General features: G+C 57.3%; 1 protein-coding gene across 1 annotated transcript in view; it reads right to left on the bottom strand.

The window, feature by feature from the left end:
• Positions 1-325: 325 nt before the first annotated feature.
• Positions 326-18,534, bottom strand: part of VPS26C (VPS26 endosomal protein sorting factor C) — a 40,090-nt gene continuing 21,881 nt past the window's right edge. Inside the window, exons 2-8 of the mRNA XM_028504709.2 lie at positions 16,277-16,420; positions 15,164-15,313; positions 9,123-9,203; positions 7,804-7,878; positions 3,836-3,986; positions 3,473-3,625; positions 326-1,894 (exon numbers count right to left, since the gene is read on the bottom strand). Of these exons, the coding sequence (XP_028360510.1) occupies positions 1,812-1,894; positions 3,473-3,625; positions 3,836-3,986; positions 7,804-7,878; positions 9,123-9,203; positions 15,164-15,313; positions 16,277-16,420 (837 nt within the window). The 3' untranslated portion in view covers positions 326-1,811. The remainder of the gene's footprint in view (positions 1,895-3,472; positions 3,626-3,835; positions 3,987-7,803; positions 7,879-9,122; positions 9,204-15,163; positions 15,314-16,276; positions 16,421-18,534) is intronic.

Below are 18,534 nucleotides of genomic sequence, written 5' to 3' on the forward strand. Positions count from 1 at the left end.
ATCACATGACCACACCTAGCTGCAAAGGAGTCAGAAACAAGTCTCTTGCCAGGTGGGCACGGTCCCATGGCAACCCAGCCGTGCTTCTGAACAGGGAGGGGCAACCAGAGGGGTTGTGGGCGAGTCTGGTGACCTGCTCCAGCCCCAGTCACCAGGGGCACATGGGGGTAACTCAGCCCCACGGCTTTCAAGGCGTGAGTCAGACTCAGGGTCAGAACTTGGGAGACCCCCCTGGGGAGGGCAGAAGTGCCAGGGCTCCACCTCCCACGAGCTGTCATCAAGGTGGGTTTCGGACAAGGACCTGGGACAGACTCAGGCTTGATGCTTGGCTCTTTCAACATTTTATTTCTGATTGACCTCTCGGCCTTCTTGACAATCTGCAACACGGCTGAGTGCTGGACCCAGGCCCCATTTCTGCTGGAACTCTGATGCCAAACTGTGTTCCTGCCTAAAGGGACATTTCCAAAACAGTAATTCATAGTTCGGACTCTTTCCTTCACCTCCCCTTCCTCAGATGGGAGAATCTGACAACCTCAGCCTCCCGGAGTGGACAGACCCGGCCCCAGCTGGGGCAGCTGGACACCTGCGTTTCCCTTAACAGCCTCCGGTGGAGGTGCCCAGCCACGGGGGAGGGGGGAACGCCGAACCCCACACCCTGCCTGGGGCCCCTCAGGGCTGAGGGAAGTGCGGAAGGTGGCCGGGCTGCGGCTCCTCCGCAGGCAACAACTGCCCCCTAAGGAGTCCTCATCCAGCTGACGTCTGCAACCTGGGCACACTGAAGAGCCGACGCAGCAACACGCACCTGAAGGCACTTCTCAGCATTCCCATTTGGCTCCCCCCGGTGAGGCCCTGCAACAGAGCCGTGCCTGGGTCGGAGTGGTCTGCACTCAGCACCACACGTGCTGTCCGGGGACGGTGGCCGTCCCCCCGAGCCTGCCCCGGGTGGGGGGGGTGCTGGCAGGGAAGGCCAGGCCGAGCGCAGGGTTTACTTCTGAGGGCTGGTCAGTGGTGGGCCGGTGGGGGGAAGGGATGAGAAGGAGGAAAGAGACCGTGACAGGCTCACCGTGCACTGTGGGCCACAGAGCGGGGCTCAGGAGGAAGTGGCTTCAGGCCCAGCCCCCTGACTGGGACACAGACAGGGTCGGAGGGAGGCCAAGTTCACTGAGTCCAGGACACTTCTGGCCCCAGCCAGTGCAGACAGGCCTTCACCTACCGCCCCAGAAGCGAGCCCCCTGCTGCTCAGAACCCACCAGCCCTGGGTTCGGACACATGCCCCCACATAACCTGGCCCCGAAGGGCATTCTGGGAACCCAGTGGCACACGATTTCACACCAGGTCCTGGGACTTCAGAAACACTTCAGCCACTGTCACCAAAGCCCCTCAGTCCTATGGCAGCAGGAAGACTGTCTTCCAGTTCTCTAGGGGCTTCACGGTCACCACGAACAGTGCTGGAGACCCACAGAGCTTGGTGGCTGCCCTGCCATGGCTCTGCGGTCGCAGCCCCAGCCCCATCCGTCGGCCAGGCTCGGGGGCGCCCTGCGGGCCCAGGGCCTCACTGCCCTCCGCCCACCCAGCAGCAGCAGTGAGGTCGGGCGGCCTACGAAGTCCTGCTTCCCGAGTGACCCCGCCAACCCCACCAGGAACCCCAGTGAACTCAAAGAGGCTGACTGGAGGCGCCCGCCGGGAGCAGACGCCTCGAGGAAACGAGGAAGAGGGTGACTGGGACGTGGGGGCCAGGCCCAGGTCTGGGGCAGGGCCGCCGAGGAAGGCGCTGTGTGCTGGGCCTGGCCCCCGCGGGCCCCACGGGGGGGCTACACCCTGCAGAGCCGCAGCGGGAAGTTCTCCGTGATGAGGTGGTCGCCCTGCAGCAGCACCACGATGTTCACCTCAAATTCTGCGGAGACAGAGGACAGACGGCGTCAGCTCACCTGCCCGGAGCCGGACCGAAGGCCACCCCTCTCCGCAGGCCCCGCCTGCTCTGAGCCGTGAGGGGCCGGGCCGTGTCCTCCCCGTCCCCTGAGCCTCCGGGAGAGGGGCCTGCCGGAAGTCCCCTGACACCTGCTCGAATACACTTCTCCCCGCCTGGGAACAGGCGGGCATCAGCTTCCCCAACCACACCTTCCTAGAGGGAATCTTCCAGAACCCTTTCCATTCCCTCCCCCTCCTCTGCTTTACTTCTACGTGTCCCACAGTTCCAGGGGAACAGCGGCCCGGGCTGCCTGCAGCGGCTCGGGCACCGGCCCGCTCTGCAGTGGGAGACGAGACGGCAGTCAGGAGAGTGTTTGGGTGAACTTGTTCCTCTGGACACCGAGCGCCTGACTGGAGCACCGGCCAGCCGTCCGTCTCCGACCTCTCGGCACACAGGGCCCTTTCTCCACCAGCTCCTCAGCTGCTGCGTGTGGGCCAGCCCCGCTGACAAGGCAGAGGGCCCGTGAGGGGCAGCTCCCTGAGCACGGGCCAGCTCCCTGAGCACGGACCAGCCTGGCCCCGGCTCTCGGGTGGAGGGAGGCGGCAGGGCCCGTGCGGGCAGACAAGCGGCTGGGCTGCAGGGACAGGGGCGGCCCCGTCCCACCCCACCACGCAGGAGCTCAGCTGTGGAAGGGGCCTGGGGTCACCTGGTCTGGGACCCCACCTGTGCCTGGGGCCCCGAGGACAACGCCCCGTGTGGGACTGTCACCTGCCCCATGCAGTGCCTCCCCTGCCTGCCTGCCTTTGGTCAGAGTCACAGCACGAGAAGGGCCCCCGGGCTTCCGGCTCATTCCTCCCACCTTCCTCCAGCCCCCCGCTGTCCCCACCCTGAGAGACCGCTGAGGCCGACGTGCACCGAGAGGACAGCTCAGGAGCCGGGACCACCTCAGGCAGCTGGTGCTGGCTGTCCCTGGGGCACAGGACGTGGCAGAGCAGTGGTCCTGGGGCAGCCAAGCCCCCCAACTCTGGCCTGACCAGGTGCATGAAGTCACCCGTGTGATCAGCTCCCAGACACCGCTCCCACCTAGGGACGGGGCCTCGTCCCCACCTCCCAGCCTGGGGTGCCGACCCCACTACGGGACTCGGAGCCCGGCCCCGGCGAACTGGCGTGGCCCCGGCCTCGTGATGACTCGTGTTCCCAGGACCGTCACACGCTTTATGTCTCCGTCTTGACCTCCCTGCGCACACAGCTGGCCTGTGCCTGCTGTGCTAGTTCCCGGCCCAGTTTCCTGTCGCCTGCCCACACCGACGAGGTTGCTGGCGCCTCCCTGTGTGACAACGGAAGTGTCCTCAGAGCCGGGACTGCTCGCTGCAGACCCTCGGCCCTAGCATGGTGCTTCCCGGTGGGCCTTCAAGTGGGGACTGAAGGTCGAGTGCTCGGAGCCGATCTGACCCAAGCGGACACGGGTGTGTCTGTCCCAGGCTCTGGGTGGCCCTTTCTGGGGGCCACACCGGTCCCAGGCAGGACCCTGGGCGGCCACCAGGGCTGGGAACCAGCGCTTACCCACTTTGAAGTTGGTGGTCTCCAGCGTGGGGCAGGTGAACAGCCGGGGGAAGACCATGTATATGGGGATGGAGAGGCCCCGACACACGTCCCCGTCGGCGATCTGAATGTTCTGAATCTCGGTGGCGTCGCGGGCGTAGCCTTCCGCACACCCTGGAGGAGGGGGGGGAGCACCACGCGGTCAGAGACCGGCCGGCGTCCAGCACGCGGTTCAAGGTGCCGTGCGACCGTGAGCACCTGCATCGGCGCGGCACGGCTTCTCGCCAAGGGTCCCAGGCTCCCGAGCCCCTGTCCCTCCACCTCTCTCCCCGCCCCCGCCCGGGACGTTTCTGGAACCGTGGGCAGGACGGGGCGGGGCCTCACCGCAGGTCTCCACGCGGACCAGCTGCAGCTCTATGCTCCGGACGGCGGCCTCCGAGCTCTCCACCACCAGCTCGCCCGTCAGCGGCTGCGTGATGACGCAGCTGGTCGAGTCCAGGCGTCCCCTGACGAGGAACTTGGGGAGCGAGGCCCTCTGAAACCGGACGGGGCAAGGCCGTCAGGACGGGAGAGGGCTCCACAGTCACTCTGGCGCGGGTGAAAGCGGGGAGCAAAGCCGGACCGTCTGGGTAAAAACCCTGGGGTTGCAGTCTCACAAGATGCAGTAACAGGTGCGGCAGCACTTCCTGCGTCTCCTGTCGCCGTGACGACCTGCCCGACTCCGCCACCTCTCCTGCCAGACACCAGGCCCCGGCCGACACCTCTCCCCGCCCGGGTCAGACGGGAGAGCCCCTCCGAACCGAGGGAACCACATGTGAAATGCCCGAGGAAGAGTCTGCAGACAGCCAAACACGCACGCGGAGAGGTTTTTCACAAGAGAAGCGATTATAAAGTTCTTAGTAACGCAGTCTTGAAAGCCAACACCCTGATCTGACTTCAAGGAAGTTTAAAGAGAAGAGTGTCCTCCAAACCCTGACTGTAACCTGCGGCCCTTTTCTCTGCCGACAGAGGAAACCGGTCCCACGCGAGTGACGACGGTCCCGGGGGGGAAGACAGGGGCCCGGGGGAGCCAGCTGTTCTCAGAGCCCTGGCTGTGTCCGGGAGCTGAGGACGGCGCGGAGCCGAGGACGCCCCCGTCCAGCAGACACGTAAACGCGCTGCAGGCCACGGAGGCAGGCTACACGCGTGTGCGGTTTAAACGCTCCTAGCAGCCGCGTTTTACAAAGTAAAAGGAAACGGGTACAATTAGCCAGTACATCCAACATGTCATCACTCCCACACAGAGCCAATATCTGCAGATGACGATGTTCCCACTCTCTTGCTCACCGGGTCTGGGCCCCCAAACCTCACGCTTGCGGCTCGCCTCGAGTCGGACCGGCCGGCCGGTGGCCGCCATCGTGGGCGGCCCAGGTCGGGGGCTGAAGAGCAGGGCGCCCCAAAAGCCGTCGTTCCAGACAGTTCTAAGGCAACTAAAATCACGGCAGCTCTTTGTTTAGAAGGATAAGCAGCAGCGGTCTGTACTAACACTCTTTGAAGCGCGAAGAGCACGGACAAGCTCCCAGGAGCCACCTGCAGGCACGCACCGAACGTCCCCCGCCCTCACCCCAGCGTGGCGTCGGCACGCACGGCACGCACGCACGCGCGCATGCGCACCCGCTCCCGCAGAGCTACGGACCGCCGCCCACGGCCGCCCCGGAGCGTTTCTGAGGTCGATGCACTGTGGCGCTCACCAGGGTTTGCGGGCTGCGCCCTGCGGTCGGCAGGGCTCTGAGGGCCAGCGTCCGCAGCAGGCCCCGGGCACCGTGCCTGCCAGGGCCGAGGGAAGCGGGGCGCCCCGGGAAAGGGCAGCCCGTGGGTGCTCATGGGACATGTGTCGGAGGGTGGGCCCGCTGGCTGCGGCCTCTGGAGCTGGCACTTCCCCGGGGGGCCCGCGGCTTTCAAGGCGGGCTTTCCACCCAGGACACCCCCAAAGCAGGCTGCACACGGCAGGGCACGTATTCTGCGTCATGCACAGTTACAACGCAGGAGCCCCGAGGCCGAGCAGACAAAGCACCTGCACGCCCACCGAGGAGAAGGCCCCCAGGGCCCGCCGCCTCCCCCGGCGCAGCACTCCCGGCAGAGCTCCCCTGGCCGGAGCGCCCGCCTGTGACCGCAGCAGGTTCGTCCGGGCTGAGGTCGGAGAGTCCAGTTAGCAAGACCACACGCGTGAGATCACCATCTATAAATACAAACTTGTAGCCGAGAATCAATAAACACTTGAGGAAAGCAGAGCAGGAAAAGGAGGCACTCACTACAAACAGAGGAGCTGCCCCCTGAGAAACCGTATCGACGGACCGGTGCGGCAGCGGCACTAGGAGGAGGGGCTGCCGTGAGGAAGGGGCCTCGCATGGACACGAATCACACTGCCGTCGAGTCAGCCCCGCACCAGAAGGGCTGAAGGCAAAGCACGTGACTGAGGGCAAAGCACGGAGCCGGAGGGCTGAGCCAGGGGCTTCTCCTGGGTGCGACGGGCCCCGGAAGCGATAACAGGGCCGTGCACACGGCTGACGGACGGCTCAGCCGTCAGGATGGAAAGGACCATCCGACGCCAGGCACGAGGAGTAAAACACGACCCATACCTGGACAGCACTCTGAAGTTTTAGAGCCCAGAGGAGGGGAGATGCTGAGGATGTGTGGAGGAGGAGGAGGGGGAAGAGGAGAGGGGGGAGGGGAAGACGCAGATCAGCTCACCCATATCTGAGGACCAGGTTGTCATCGCTGCCACTGGGCACTAGACCACCAGGGAGCTACTCCTCAAAGTTCTAAGGGCAAATGATATTAAGGCTGGAATTTCCCGCCTAGACCAGGATTCAAGTGTGGGAGCATAGAAAGATAATTTCTAGACAGTCAAGGATTTCAGTTCACTCCTCACCCTTTCTGAAAGAGTAACTCTAGGACGGATTCCAGCTAAACAAAAACCAAATCGAAAAAAGACGATGACGTAAGTGAGTAGAATCAATGGTGAGCAACGACCAGGGTGAAGCCTCCAGTTAAGGCGAAAGAGAGTGACTGTAGCGTGTGAGACGCCTACGAAGGGCTGGCGTGTGTGCCAATAAGGGGTTAAATTCGGAAAGTAACACTGAAGACCGTAGATTTTAAACAAGGCGGTGTGCTGGTAGGCAAAGCAACAATGTGACAAACTTCTGCCAGAAGGCGCTTATTCTCAATGTTCTGTTTACACGCAAAACTGCCCACGTATGCGCCCATGTATGTGCAAACACTGAAGGGCAACTACTCGGGAAGGAGAAATAAGATGTTAAAGAAAACAGGAGCGGACAACAATAAGAACAGGAAAAAAAAAAAACCCTTGCAACCTTATGCATCGGAGCGAAGAAAGGGAAAGAGAGACAGTAAAGGAAACCGCCGAGGGCAGGACAAGATGTGGCAGTGAGATGAGAGCTTCGGAACAGAACAGAGCGGGGACATCCCTCTACTGGAGACACTGTGTCCCCAAACTCTGGCTAGACACTGTTTACCAGGTAAAGCAATGGAACTGTTTGTATCTGTCTGTTCAGCGCCTCTTCTCACCTGCTTTGTATCACAAAGATTCTTCAGAAGAAAGAAATGCAAACTTACTCTAACTGACATAAGAAACAGCGGGGGCTGACTGAACCCGCCAGGAATCCACAGGGCAGAGTGGGTACCCAGTGCTGCCTGCCTGCTGTCCCCTCGAGTGCTCCCCACTCAGGTTCAGGGCCCTGCAGGGGGAGCAGCGGACTGGCCCACCGGCGCCCTGTGCTCCCCGAAGCTGGGGGAGGCAGGGACGGGTAACAGACTCCACAAGGCTGCCTATAGCACGGCCCTGCCTCGGCTGTGGCTCCGAGGGACTAGGCCAGCTTCGCTCATGCGCCCAGCCCCAAACCTGCCTTCAACCTGACTCATCAAAGGGTCCAGAGAGCAAGCTGCGGGCTGAGAGCGAGGACGAAAAGCCATGTCCGTGGGTGACAAGAGACAGGTGGCCAAGTGTAGGCGGCGGCCAACGATGAGACGTAAGGGGGTGCGGCCACCAGCACAGGCGGCGGAGGTGGGGACCGCGGCTCCGGGCAGAGTCTCTGACCCCGGTGCAGCTGGAAGGAGACGTGAGAAACAATGAACACACACACCCTGAGAAACTCTCCAACAGCTTAGTCTTCTGAGTGGCTACAGGGTTTGAAAAGAAGTCGAGACAGAAAATGCAGACTATCCTGGGCACAGACGATCGAGAATTTCCCCTTGATACCCAAACACGGAACAGCCGGGCGCGTGCCTGGGAGTGGGCCCTGGACCCTGAGAAGACACCCTCGCTGCTCGGGCCGGGGCGGGGGGCACAGTACCTCTTTGACGTTCTGCAGGGTCTCGGGTGTGATGGTGAAGTCCACGGGGCTCGGGGTCAGTCTCCCCTTCTGGGGCTGAAACGGGACAAACCAGAATCAGCGGCCGGAGGGCCAGGGGTCCTGCGGTCAGAGCTGCCCCCCCTTGGGAGGGCAGCAGCAGCAGCAGGGACCGAGGGAGAGCCTGGCACGCAGAGGAGCATGCCCGGGTTCTAAACGCAGGCCCGCCCAAGACACCTTCGAATTCCGTGTCAAAGATGCTCACGCCACGGCTCAGTGTCCTCGTCTGTGAAATGGGAGGATAGGCAATCTCCAAGGTCTCTGGAAGATCCAGAGTTGGAAAATTAGACTGAAGAAACAGAGAGGCATTACTGGGAGACACTTTAAACCTCTCAGGATTAGAGCTGGCACCAGGGCATCTACGACGTGCCACCAGATCCACACGCCGACCCTACGGGGCGGGGCAGCCGTCACCGGGCCCACTCCGCAGGCGGGCACAGTGAGGCAGAGAGCGCACCCACCGACGGTGTGTTCAGGCAGGAGGCAGAGCCGAGGCCAGAGAGCCCGCAGCGGCCCGAGAGACGCCAGGGAGCCCAGGGCTGCGGGCATGGGCATCTCTCACCATGTGTCACACTGAGGGCAGGCGCAGCCCGTCACTGCAAGGATCCGCGTGACCAAGGCAGGGCACAGCCAGGCTGCAGAGGACTCCCGGGAATTTACACGGAGTTGCCAGGGGGTGGGGGCCTGGGGGGAGGATCCAGTTCCCCAAGCTGACATGGGCATGTTTTAAGACATTATGTCACTGCAAAATACCAGCAGCGGGTGTCAGGAGGGGCAGCCTACCCTGTTGGCCCTGTATGTCCCCTTACGTCCTTGCTGAGCATGCTGAGAATGCCAGGCCCGGACTGCTCGGTACCAGGCCAGGTCAGGCCCTCTCAGAGCTGTTTGCCCTGCAACCCCGAGGGACGAGGCGAGTCCCCTTCCAGGGCAAGGACCAGGCTTGCTCCCTGCTGCGAACAGAGGGGAGGCCCCAGCCGGCGCTCCCAATGGCACAACCCCCCCGCCCCAACCCCCCGTGGCTCAGTGTCACTGGGCCCACAGGACTCTGGTCCAGTGGAGACACCCACAGTGCGGCACAGGCTGCGGGCCATGACGGGAGGTAAGGTCCCTCGTGCCCGACACGGGAGCCCGTGCCCTTCAGCAGCAGAGGAACAGCGGTCACGGGCTGGCTTGTGGGCGTGGAAGCAGGCTGCAGCCCGGACCCCGCGGGAGGCCCCTGCCTGCGGTGCGGCCCCCCCCCCCCCCCCCCGAGGGCAGCTTACAGCAGAGTGGACGATGAACTCGCAGGTCTTCGTCAGGTCCTTGGCCAGCAGAGACCGCCTCATGTCACAGCGCAGTGTGTACTGGGGGGGAACAACACGTTGGGTAACCTGCTCTCATCTTGGAATTACCGTCAAAGAGAAAGTCAGTATTTCAGAGGAACAGCCTAATTAACGTGTGCATGAAATCAATACACACAGTAGGGGGAGTCGGTGCTCAAAATAAAGGCATTCCTGTTCCTAAAAGCACGTCAAGGTCACTCCTTAGCCTCTTCCTGTGGGTGGGCCTCCGGGAACACAGGGCACAGCCCCCTGTGTGGGGGAGCAAGGTCACTCCTGAGCTGGGCATGCACCCCGGCTGGGAATCGAACCGGTGATCCCTTGGTTCCCAGGCCAGCACCCAATTCACTGAGCCACACCAGCTAGCGCTGTTTCTGCTGTTTTTTTGTTTCACCTTCCCCACATTGGCAAAAAGTTCCCCTTTGAGGCCTTTTATATCTGGGGAAATGAAAAAAGTCAATTGGGGGGCAAGATTGGGTAAACAGGGAAGGTGGGGCAGGGGAGCCATGCCATTTTTGGAAGAGTCTTCAAAAAAAACTCACTGTAGCCAAACGCAGCCTCTCACAACAACGCCAGCTGGGGCACTGATCCAGATGGGTTCCTAGAACACTCACCTAGTGGGGGAAGCCTGGACTACAAGGGGCCTGCCCTCCAGAAGATAATTCTGGGTTTCTTTTTGGGTCCCTCTCTCAGATAAGGCAGCTGGTGATAAGTTGGAGAGGTGATGGGGGAAGACGGAGAAAAACACTGGTGTTGTGTTCTAGGAGCTGGTGTTGCCTCACTTCTAACGAGACCAGTACAAGAACTGTTAGTATAACGACAGTCACCATTAATTCATGTATTCGGTCCCTCAGCAAATACACACCTGGCACATTCTTTGCGCCAGGCACGATGCTAAGTAAGCGCGTCTCACCCAGTCCTCATCAATCCCCAGAGGAGAGGTCGGGGAAGCTGCTGGGGTCACAGAGGGGGATCTGAATGGACACTTGCCTGTTGCCAAAACCCACGCTCCGATTCTTTATGAATTCTGAGCTCAGATTTGTCTGAGGCAAAGCCCCACTTTATCATGGTCTTTCCCAATTACTAAGGCTGGATCCAGGTGTTGCGAGCTGGAGGTCAGAGAGGGCAGGGTGGTCAGGCCTGAGCAGGGCACCAAGAACCGAGGTGCAAGACTCAGCCTTTCCCGACTGCCAGCAAACACTCGTCAGCAGGCATGACGACAGACGGTGCGTGTCCGAGGACTGAGAGCAGGTCCCGGGAGGGGCACTATTTTAACTGCGAGGAAGGGCGACTGGCCTCGCTGTGGGTTCACTCTGAACACGGTTTCAGCTGGCACACAGGTACTGACCTATGGCGTGTCGCAGCATCAAGCCTTGCGAGGGGGGCCACCAGAGATCCCTGGGCGCACCACCTAGCCATGCAGGCGAGGCACGGACGCCACGTGACGGAGAGGCAGGGTAAGAGCCAACATCATCAAGCCCCCTGCCAAGCAGCAGCAAGTAACCCAGACCCTGCAAGCTGGGGGTTTGATGCTGGCTGCACGTTAAATCCTTATTCTGCCTTATGATCTTTACTATGTTTACACTACGTTACTCAGCACAATTCAGATTATAACTGTAAAACTTCTCTGCGCCTACATAATTTGAGAAAGATGTTGTTATCAGGGTTGAACACCACTGTCTATCCAGAGTGACAGACACCCCTGCCAACCCCCAGTGCGTGCAGTGCGCCACGGCACAGAGGGCGGGTACCCGTGCTTGAGGCGGAGAGACGGCCTGTGTGACCAGCGGTCACTGCCCTCTCCCGGTGGCACGGACTCTCCTGTAAAATGAGAAGGCTAGAAAAAGGTCCATCTAGAGACTGAATGAATGAATCGGTGAATGAAAAAGAGATTAGGAAACCCATAATGCTAGTTTATCTCAAGAAGCATATTTTCTCAAAGGAGCAATGAGAAGTTCATTTGACTATGAACTGGGAATTAGATATTTGAGAATTTTTGTTCACTCTGATGGGTGTGAAAATGTTAACTGTACTATTAGAATGAGCCTAACTTTTGGAGATGGACATACAAGTATTTTGAGATAAATTGTCAACTAACAATTTGAAATGATTCAAATTGAAATGATTCACGAAAAATAGAGCTCTGGCTGGTGTGGCTCGGTGGATTGAGTGCCAGCCTGCGAACCAAAGGGTCACCAGTTCGATTCCCTGTCAGGACACATGCCTGGGTTGTGGGCCAGGTCCCCAGTGGGGGTGTGTGACAGGCAACCACACATTGATGTTTCTGTCCCTCTCTTTCTCCCCCCCTTCCCCTCTCTCTAAAAATAAATAAATAGAATCTTTAAAAAATAAATAAATACAGATATAACAAAGATGGCAAAATACTAATAAATGTTGAACCTAGGTGATAAGTATAAGGGTGATAAGCTCTCATAAGCCTGAGGTTAAGAAGAAATCTCTTCATTTTCGGAAATCTGTGATACGTTTGGGAGGTACAGAATTCTCAGAAGTAGCGGCACTCCAAGGTCAACCTGCCTGTGGTAAGAGCTGGTGACCAAAATAAAGGGGGGCAGGGAGATCATTGGCCTTACAAAGAACTTGCCACAAGGCAACTCTCCTTTGCACTTTGACTTCTTTTTCCCCCTTTTTTCTCTTTAAAAAATATATTTTATCGATTATGCTATTACAGTTCTCCCATTTCCCCCGCTTTATTCCCCTCAGCCCTGCACACCCCTTCACGCCCCTTCACATTCACATTCCCCGCCTTTAGTTCATGTCCATGGGTCATACATATAAGTTCCTTGGCTTCTACATTTCCTATATTGTTCTTAACCTCCCCCTGTCTATTTTCTACCTACCATTTATGCTGCTTATTCCCTGTACCTTTTCCCCCTCTCTCCCCCTCCCACTCCCCTGCTGACAACCCTCCATGTGATCTCCATTTCTGTGGTTCTGTTCCTGTTCTAGCTGTTTGCTTAGTTTGTTCTTGTTTTTGGTTTTTTTTTTTTTAGGTTTGGTTGTTGATAGTTGTGAGTTTGTTGTCATTTTACTGTTCATAGTTTTGATCATATTCTTTTTCTTACATTAGTCCCTTTAACATTTCATATAATAATGGCGTGGTGACGATGAACTCCTTTAACTTGACTTTATCTGGGAAGCAGTTTATCTGCCCGTCCATTCTAAATGATAGGTTTGCTGGAGAGAATAATCTTGGATGTAGGTCGTTGCCTTTCATGATTTTTCCAGCCCCTTCTTGCCTGCAAGGTCTCTTTTGAGAAATCAGCTGATAGTCTTATGGGAACTCCTTTGTAGATAACTCTCTCCTTTTCTCTTGCTGCTTTTAAGATTCTCTCCTTATCTTTAGTCTTGGGGAATGTAATTATGATGTGCCTTAATGTGTGTTTCCTTGGGTCTAACTTCTTTGGGACTCTCTGAGCTTCCTGGACTTCCTGGAAGTCTATTTTCTTTACCAGATTATGGAAGTTCTTCATTATTTTTTCAAATAAGTTTTCAATTTCTTGCTGTTATTCTTTCTTTCTGGCACTATGATTCAGATGTTGGAACATTTAAAGATGTTCTGGAGGTTCCTCAGCCTCTCCTCATTTTTTGGAATTCTTATTTCTTCATTCTGTTCTGCTTGAATGTTTCTTTCTTCCTTCTGGTCCACTCCATTGATTTGTGTGTCTTGGTTGCCTTCCTGTCACTGTTGGTTCCCTGTACATTTATTTTCCTTTATTTCACTTTTCATAGCCTTCATTTTTTCCTCTATTTTGTGACCATACTCAACCAATTCTGTGAGCTTCCTGATTAGCAGTGTTTTGAACTGTCCATCTGATAGGGTGGCTATCTCTTCGTCACTTAGTTGTAATTTTCCTAAAGCTTTGATCTGTTCTTTCATTTGGGCCATTTTTTTTTTTGGCTCCATGCACCTGTTATGTAGTCAGAGGAGGAGCAAACCAAGTTGCTGTGTTGTGAGGCTGTCTGTGGGGGAGGGGTCCAAGAAGGAACAATGCTGCTTGCTCCGCTCTCCGCCGGCTTTCAGTGGCTTCTGGGGCTACCCACAAGCAAACTGGGCCCGTCTGGTGCTGATTCCCAGGTGGGTGGGTTTGTGTACATTCTAGGACCCTGTGGGTCTCTCCAACAAACTCTCCTGTGAGGCTGGGAGTTTCTCCCACCACCTCAACCCCCACAGGCATTTCCAGTCAGAGGCTTTGAGGCTTTATTTCCCAGCCCTGGGGCCCTGGGTTGCGTGGTGTGTCTCACTCCCCAGTTGTTCCTCCTGGTTCATCTGCACGCAAACGTGGGACTGCCTGCTCTGACAGCCGCCACCTCACCTGCCCCTCCAGCCGTCCTCGCTGGCGGGCCGAGTCCGCCTGCTGCGAGTCCTCTCTGCCCGGGCCACCTGTCTCCACCCGCCTGTCTCCGCCCCTCCTACTGGTCTGCATGAGTGTTTCCTCTCTAACTCCTTGGTTGTTGGACTTCCACAGTTTGATTTCCTGGCAGTTCTGGTTGTTTTTTTTGTTTTAAAATTTGTTGTTCTTCTTTCGGTTGTGCAAGGAGACAGTGTGTCTACCTGTGCCTCCATCTTGACCAAAAGTCTCTCTTTTCATCTTAGTTTCCAATTTCCGCACAGGTATGCGGGGACCAAGCATACAGTTCCGTATGTAGATCTGTGTGTCTTTCTTGGCAATATTTGGAAAAGAATAGAATCTCCAACTTTATTTTAAACACATGAATCTTTTAACAAGAATGGTAAACACAGGAGAAAGTAACAAGAAGTGACGGCCATGAAGATCTGATGTTATTCTACTCAGTTTCTAATGAACACGTGCTTATGTTGTTAAATAAACGGCATTAAAGAGCTGTGTGGGGAAAGCCAGTTGATGCTGATCCAGGAAACAGAATAAAAATAATTTTCAAAATGAAATACGATACTTTCAGACTTGCTAAAAAGGCATTTTTTTCATGTACTTTTGTTCACGGTGGAAGTATCCCCAACCCAGAATGCCGGTCAGAAGACCCATGTCGGGGCACCAGCTGCCGGGGTGCCTACGCGAGCAGCTCCCCTGGATCTGGGCACTCCTCCCACCACTGCTGGCACTGCCAGGGGCTCCCTAGCCCTTCAGTACAGGTGCTGCCTGAGACGGGTGCACCTCCACTAAGGGATGAGAAATGTTTCTTCTTCTCAGAAAGACAGTTTTTGCAACAGGATACATTACGTACAGCGTGTGCTTCTCAGCAGATTCTTTAGGCAATTCCTGAAACTCGCGGACTTTGGTTAAAGTCTCACAAGTGCCTGGAGGGTTTCTGTTTCAATACTGCTGTGTGTGAAGTACAGGGACAGTCTCTACAGAGATCAAAATATCAGCTCAAACTTTATTAGTAAATAAAAAATGTCTAACTCCCAGCCTTCTTGCGCACGTGTAAGGCAAAAGAGCATGCGTCACCTCCTCTGGCCAGGGGGCCCGCGGCCGGCGGGACACCACAGAGGCACCCTTCTCTGCACCGGGTCAAGGGCAGGCCCTCCGTCGCCCCCTGAGTCACGCCCCCAAACTGCGCCCGGGACAGCAGCCGCAACTGTGGATGGCAGCCCGAGCCACGGAGGTGGGCCGGAAGCCGTAAATCCGCCCCCCTCCTTTACCAGGTGTGTCCGACAAAGACTGCAGCCTGTGTTAGAGCGGCAGCCTTCGGGCACCAGACAGAGAGAGATTTACACGGACAAAACAGGCGAGTCAGTGCGGGTGCCAGAGAGAAGCGAGGGCCCCTGTCACGCTGTCTGTCCGCGCGGCTGCGGAAGCAGCGGAAGCGTGGGCGCTGCGGGCCCCCGACACGACACGGGCCGCCGTCAGCGTGTCCCTCGGGCCGAGGGAGAACCGGACACAGAGCATGCGCGGGGGTCGCGGCAGCGAGTGCGGGCGTGCGGTCCGGGCTGCCGAGCCGCTCGCGGGCAAGGAGGGCTGCCCTGCAGGGGAAAGGGCACTGACCTGGATGTTGACGAACACGCCGTGGTACGTCTCGTACAGGACTTTGCTGCCCTTCCCGTGCAGGGGAAACTCAAACGGAATCTCCGTCTTGCCGCCCGGGAACTTCCCCGGCTTCACCATTTCGATGGTGCTGTTGATGATCTGGATGGGCTGCGGAGAGACGTTGCTCGGTCACCGCGTCTCATAATTCACGTGACAGGCACAGCCCGGGCCCTCGATGCCACCACCCTGAGCCCGTGCGAGCCTCTGGCACCAGCACACTCAGGTGTTGGGTACGCAGGAGGAACGGACCCACCATTTCTCTCTTCTCTAAGCACCTCGGTTAAGCTCCAGGGCCACCCACCCTGCCCAGCCTGGGCTCGGTGGGCCACCAGGAAGACCGAGTCCTCAGGGCCTGATGCCACCAGCCCGTGCTCCTGCGCAGGCCCCTGGGAAGGACGGCGGCACCCTCGCCAGGGGAGGCGCTCTGAGCCGCGGTTTACAGCTGCTGAGAAGACGCACAGCACGTGCAGGGGATCTCTGCGAGCTGCTGGGGGGCGGGGGGGGGGGGGGGGGGGTGGTGATCAGGGCTGCAGACATGTGGGAAGGCCTCGGTGGGAACACTGCTAGTGAACCCTTCTTTCCCCTTCACTCCTTCTCCCTCGGAACTTAAAGAGTTAACATGTTCTTCAGGGAAAGGAAGCTATAAATAGAGTTTCCTTCTGGAACGCAGACCTCTACCCTAAGGGACACAAAGGGAGGCCACCGCTCCCAGTCCAGCCCCACAGTGGCCATCTCCGCAACGACAGCAGCAGCCCTGCGGCGAGGCGGTGAGCGCCAGAGGCCACGGTTGCTGCTTCTCGGGCCGCGCTGGCCTCGGTTGCGGCTGGAATCAGACTCCGTCTGGCTCCCCCAATCCTTGCTAATGGGGATTAATGCAAGTGGACTTCCATAACAGGGTCTATTTTCAGGACCCGCCTACCTAGCTTTTCAGTTTGACCGGGAAGTGTTGAAAGTGTGGCTATCACTACACGCCACTTGCAAAATCGCAGCGAACAAAGCCAAACAGCAAGTAGAAGACCACCACACACATTTGAACAAGGAGCCCATAACGTGCACCCCACGCACTCTTACCTTCACCGAATTGTAGAACGCTTCGAACACCCCCACGCTCTTGGCGCTGAGCTGCAGGTTCACGGTGCCTTCCACGGTCAGAGAGACGCCCTGGTGCTGGACCGAGTCCTTCCCGCAGACGACCACCACACCCGACAGCATTTCCTAGGAGAGGGGCAGCCAGCAGCCGCGTCAGGAGGCCCCTTCCCGCACCGAGAAGCCAGAGGAAGCCTCCTTTGCAGCCGGTCCATCTGCTCAGAGACGCAAACGCTCACCGAGCACTTGTGACGGACCAGGTGCCTGAAGCCCCAGGGGGAGAAGGCAGGGCCCTGGGTGGAGGTGGGGCGGCCACTGATGACTACAGGGCGGGCTGGACACACACGGTGGGCGAGGAATCCCATCCCACCGCGGCCTTCCGGACGTAGCCGCATCCCGGCTGGGGGAGCTCCAGCAACGGGAAGGGCTGGGGGCAGATGGCGGAGTCACAGCCACGTGAGTGGTAATGACCTCTTCTCCGGAATGCAGTGAAATAAAACCCCCTTTCTTTAGGTGGTTTCTCAAGTGTGTCGATGAAAAGGGCTACTACTCATTTTCAAGTGCTTAGGCAATGGAACACAATGGTTAGCCCAGGGAGCCCCGGCGCGGGGATCCGGGGTCACCGGCGCGATGCAGGAGGGCAGCATGGCCTCTCCCCTGCGGGACGTCCCAGCCCGGCCCCGTCCTGGGTCACGCTGGCAAACGCTCCAGCCCACACATCCCTGGTTCATAAATCATTTAAGAAAGATTTCACAACGGACCATGTATTCATTTATCTGAAGGTAATTACCAAGTAAGATAATATGGACATTAACTACATTCTTTCTTGGACGGCAGTTTCTTCCTGTCACCACAGAATCTGTGAGTCTCAGTTTGCTCCGGGGAGAGGGGGCGCTGGGAGGAAAAGGAAGCTGAGGAGATTAAATAGCATCACCCAGAGCGGAAGGAGACTCTACAATAAACACCAAACAATGAGCTTCTTAAATGACCCTCAGAAATGTAGCATGACTGTAGCCAGATGCTAATATGACAGAAAATGGTTGACAACTAAACCGAAAAAAGAAAGAAAAAAACAGAAAAAATTTAAAATGGCCTGCATGGCCCTGGCTGGTTAGCTCAGTTGGTTAGAGCATCGTCCGGATATGCTAATGTTGCAGGTTCGATCCCTGGTCAGGGCACATGCCCAAATCGATCCACGAATGCATATGCAAGTGGAACAAATCGATGTTGCTCTCTCTGTGTTCTTCCCCATCCCTCAAATCTACAAATAAAAAGATAGAAAAGAAACTTAAAAATAAAATGGCCTGCAGATCAAAGCATTAAAAAAAAACAAAAAACACCTGTCCTATGGCTGTTTAAATCTGTTTACCCTATTATTTCTTCTAGTCATCCAGTGAAAAAAGTTCCACCAAGTCCTCACCTTATGTGAAATTTTGGAAGCAGGAAATATTCTATGCCCCTTAAATGCCCTAAGTATTTTGCTTTTCTTTCCCATGACCCATCCCAAAGCCCTGAAGTCTGAATGAAAACAAACAGCCCCAGCTGGTGTGGCTCAGCTGGCTGGAGCGTCATTCCATAACCGAAAGGTTGCAGGTTCGATTCCGGTCACAGCACACAGCTAGGTTGTGGGTTCGACCCCCATCCGGGCACCGTCTGGATGTGTGCGGCCCCTGGTCGGGGTACACGTGGGAGGCAACCAGTCCAAGCTTCTCTGGAGGGCTGAAGTTGCTCTCGCCCTTCCTCTCCATCTACCAGCAATGAGATTAAAACAAACAAACAAACAAACAAACCAACAACCAGCCCTGACTGGCGAGGCTCGGTGGCTCTGTAACAGGATGGGTCAGACCAGATCACTGGGAGCAGAAGCGGGGGAACCCCCATCCAGCATGAAGGCTGCCCCGTGACAGGAGAAGGGGGATGGGGAAAAGCTCTGTTATAAGGGACTGAAGCAGCGGCAGGCAAAACAGCCCCCTTCCCGGGGAGGAGATGGGGAGATGGGCAGCGCCGAAGGCAGCCTGGCACTGAAACTGGAGCTGGGGCGGGCTTCCATGTCCCTGGGGAAAGAGAACAATTAACGCAGCTGGGGACGCAGGCTGCACAGAGCACGCATGGGCTGGAGAGGTCGAAGAACTCACATGTAACCAGATGCCCTGCCCCAGTCACACACGGTGTGCCCCTCTGTGTGGCTGGGGAACTTCTTCGCCCCCTTCTGCAAGAATGGCGCAGGAAGAAGGTCAAAGACG

The sequence above is a fragment of the Phyllostomus discolor genome, chromosome 2 (genome assembly GCF_004126475.2).
Source record: "Phyllostomus discolor isolate MPI-MPIP mPhyDis1 chromosome 2, mPhyDis1.pri.v3, whole genome shotgun sequence".
Taxonomy (NCBI): Eukaryota; Metazoa; Chordata; class Mammalia; order Chiroptera; family Phyllostomidae; genus Phyllostomus; species Phyllostomus discolor.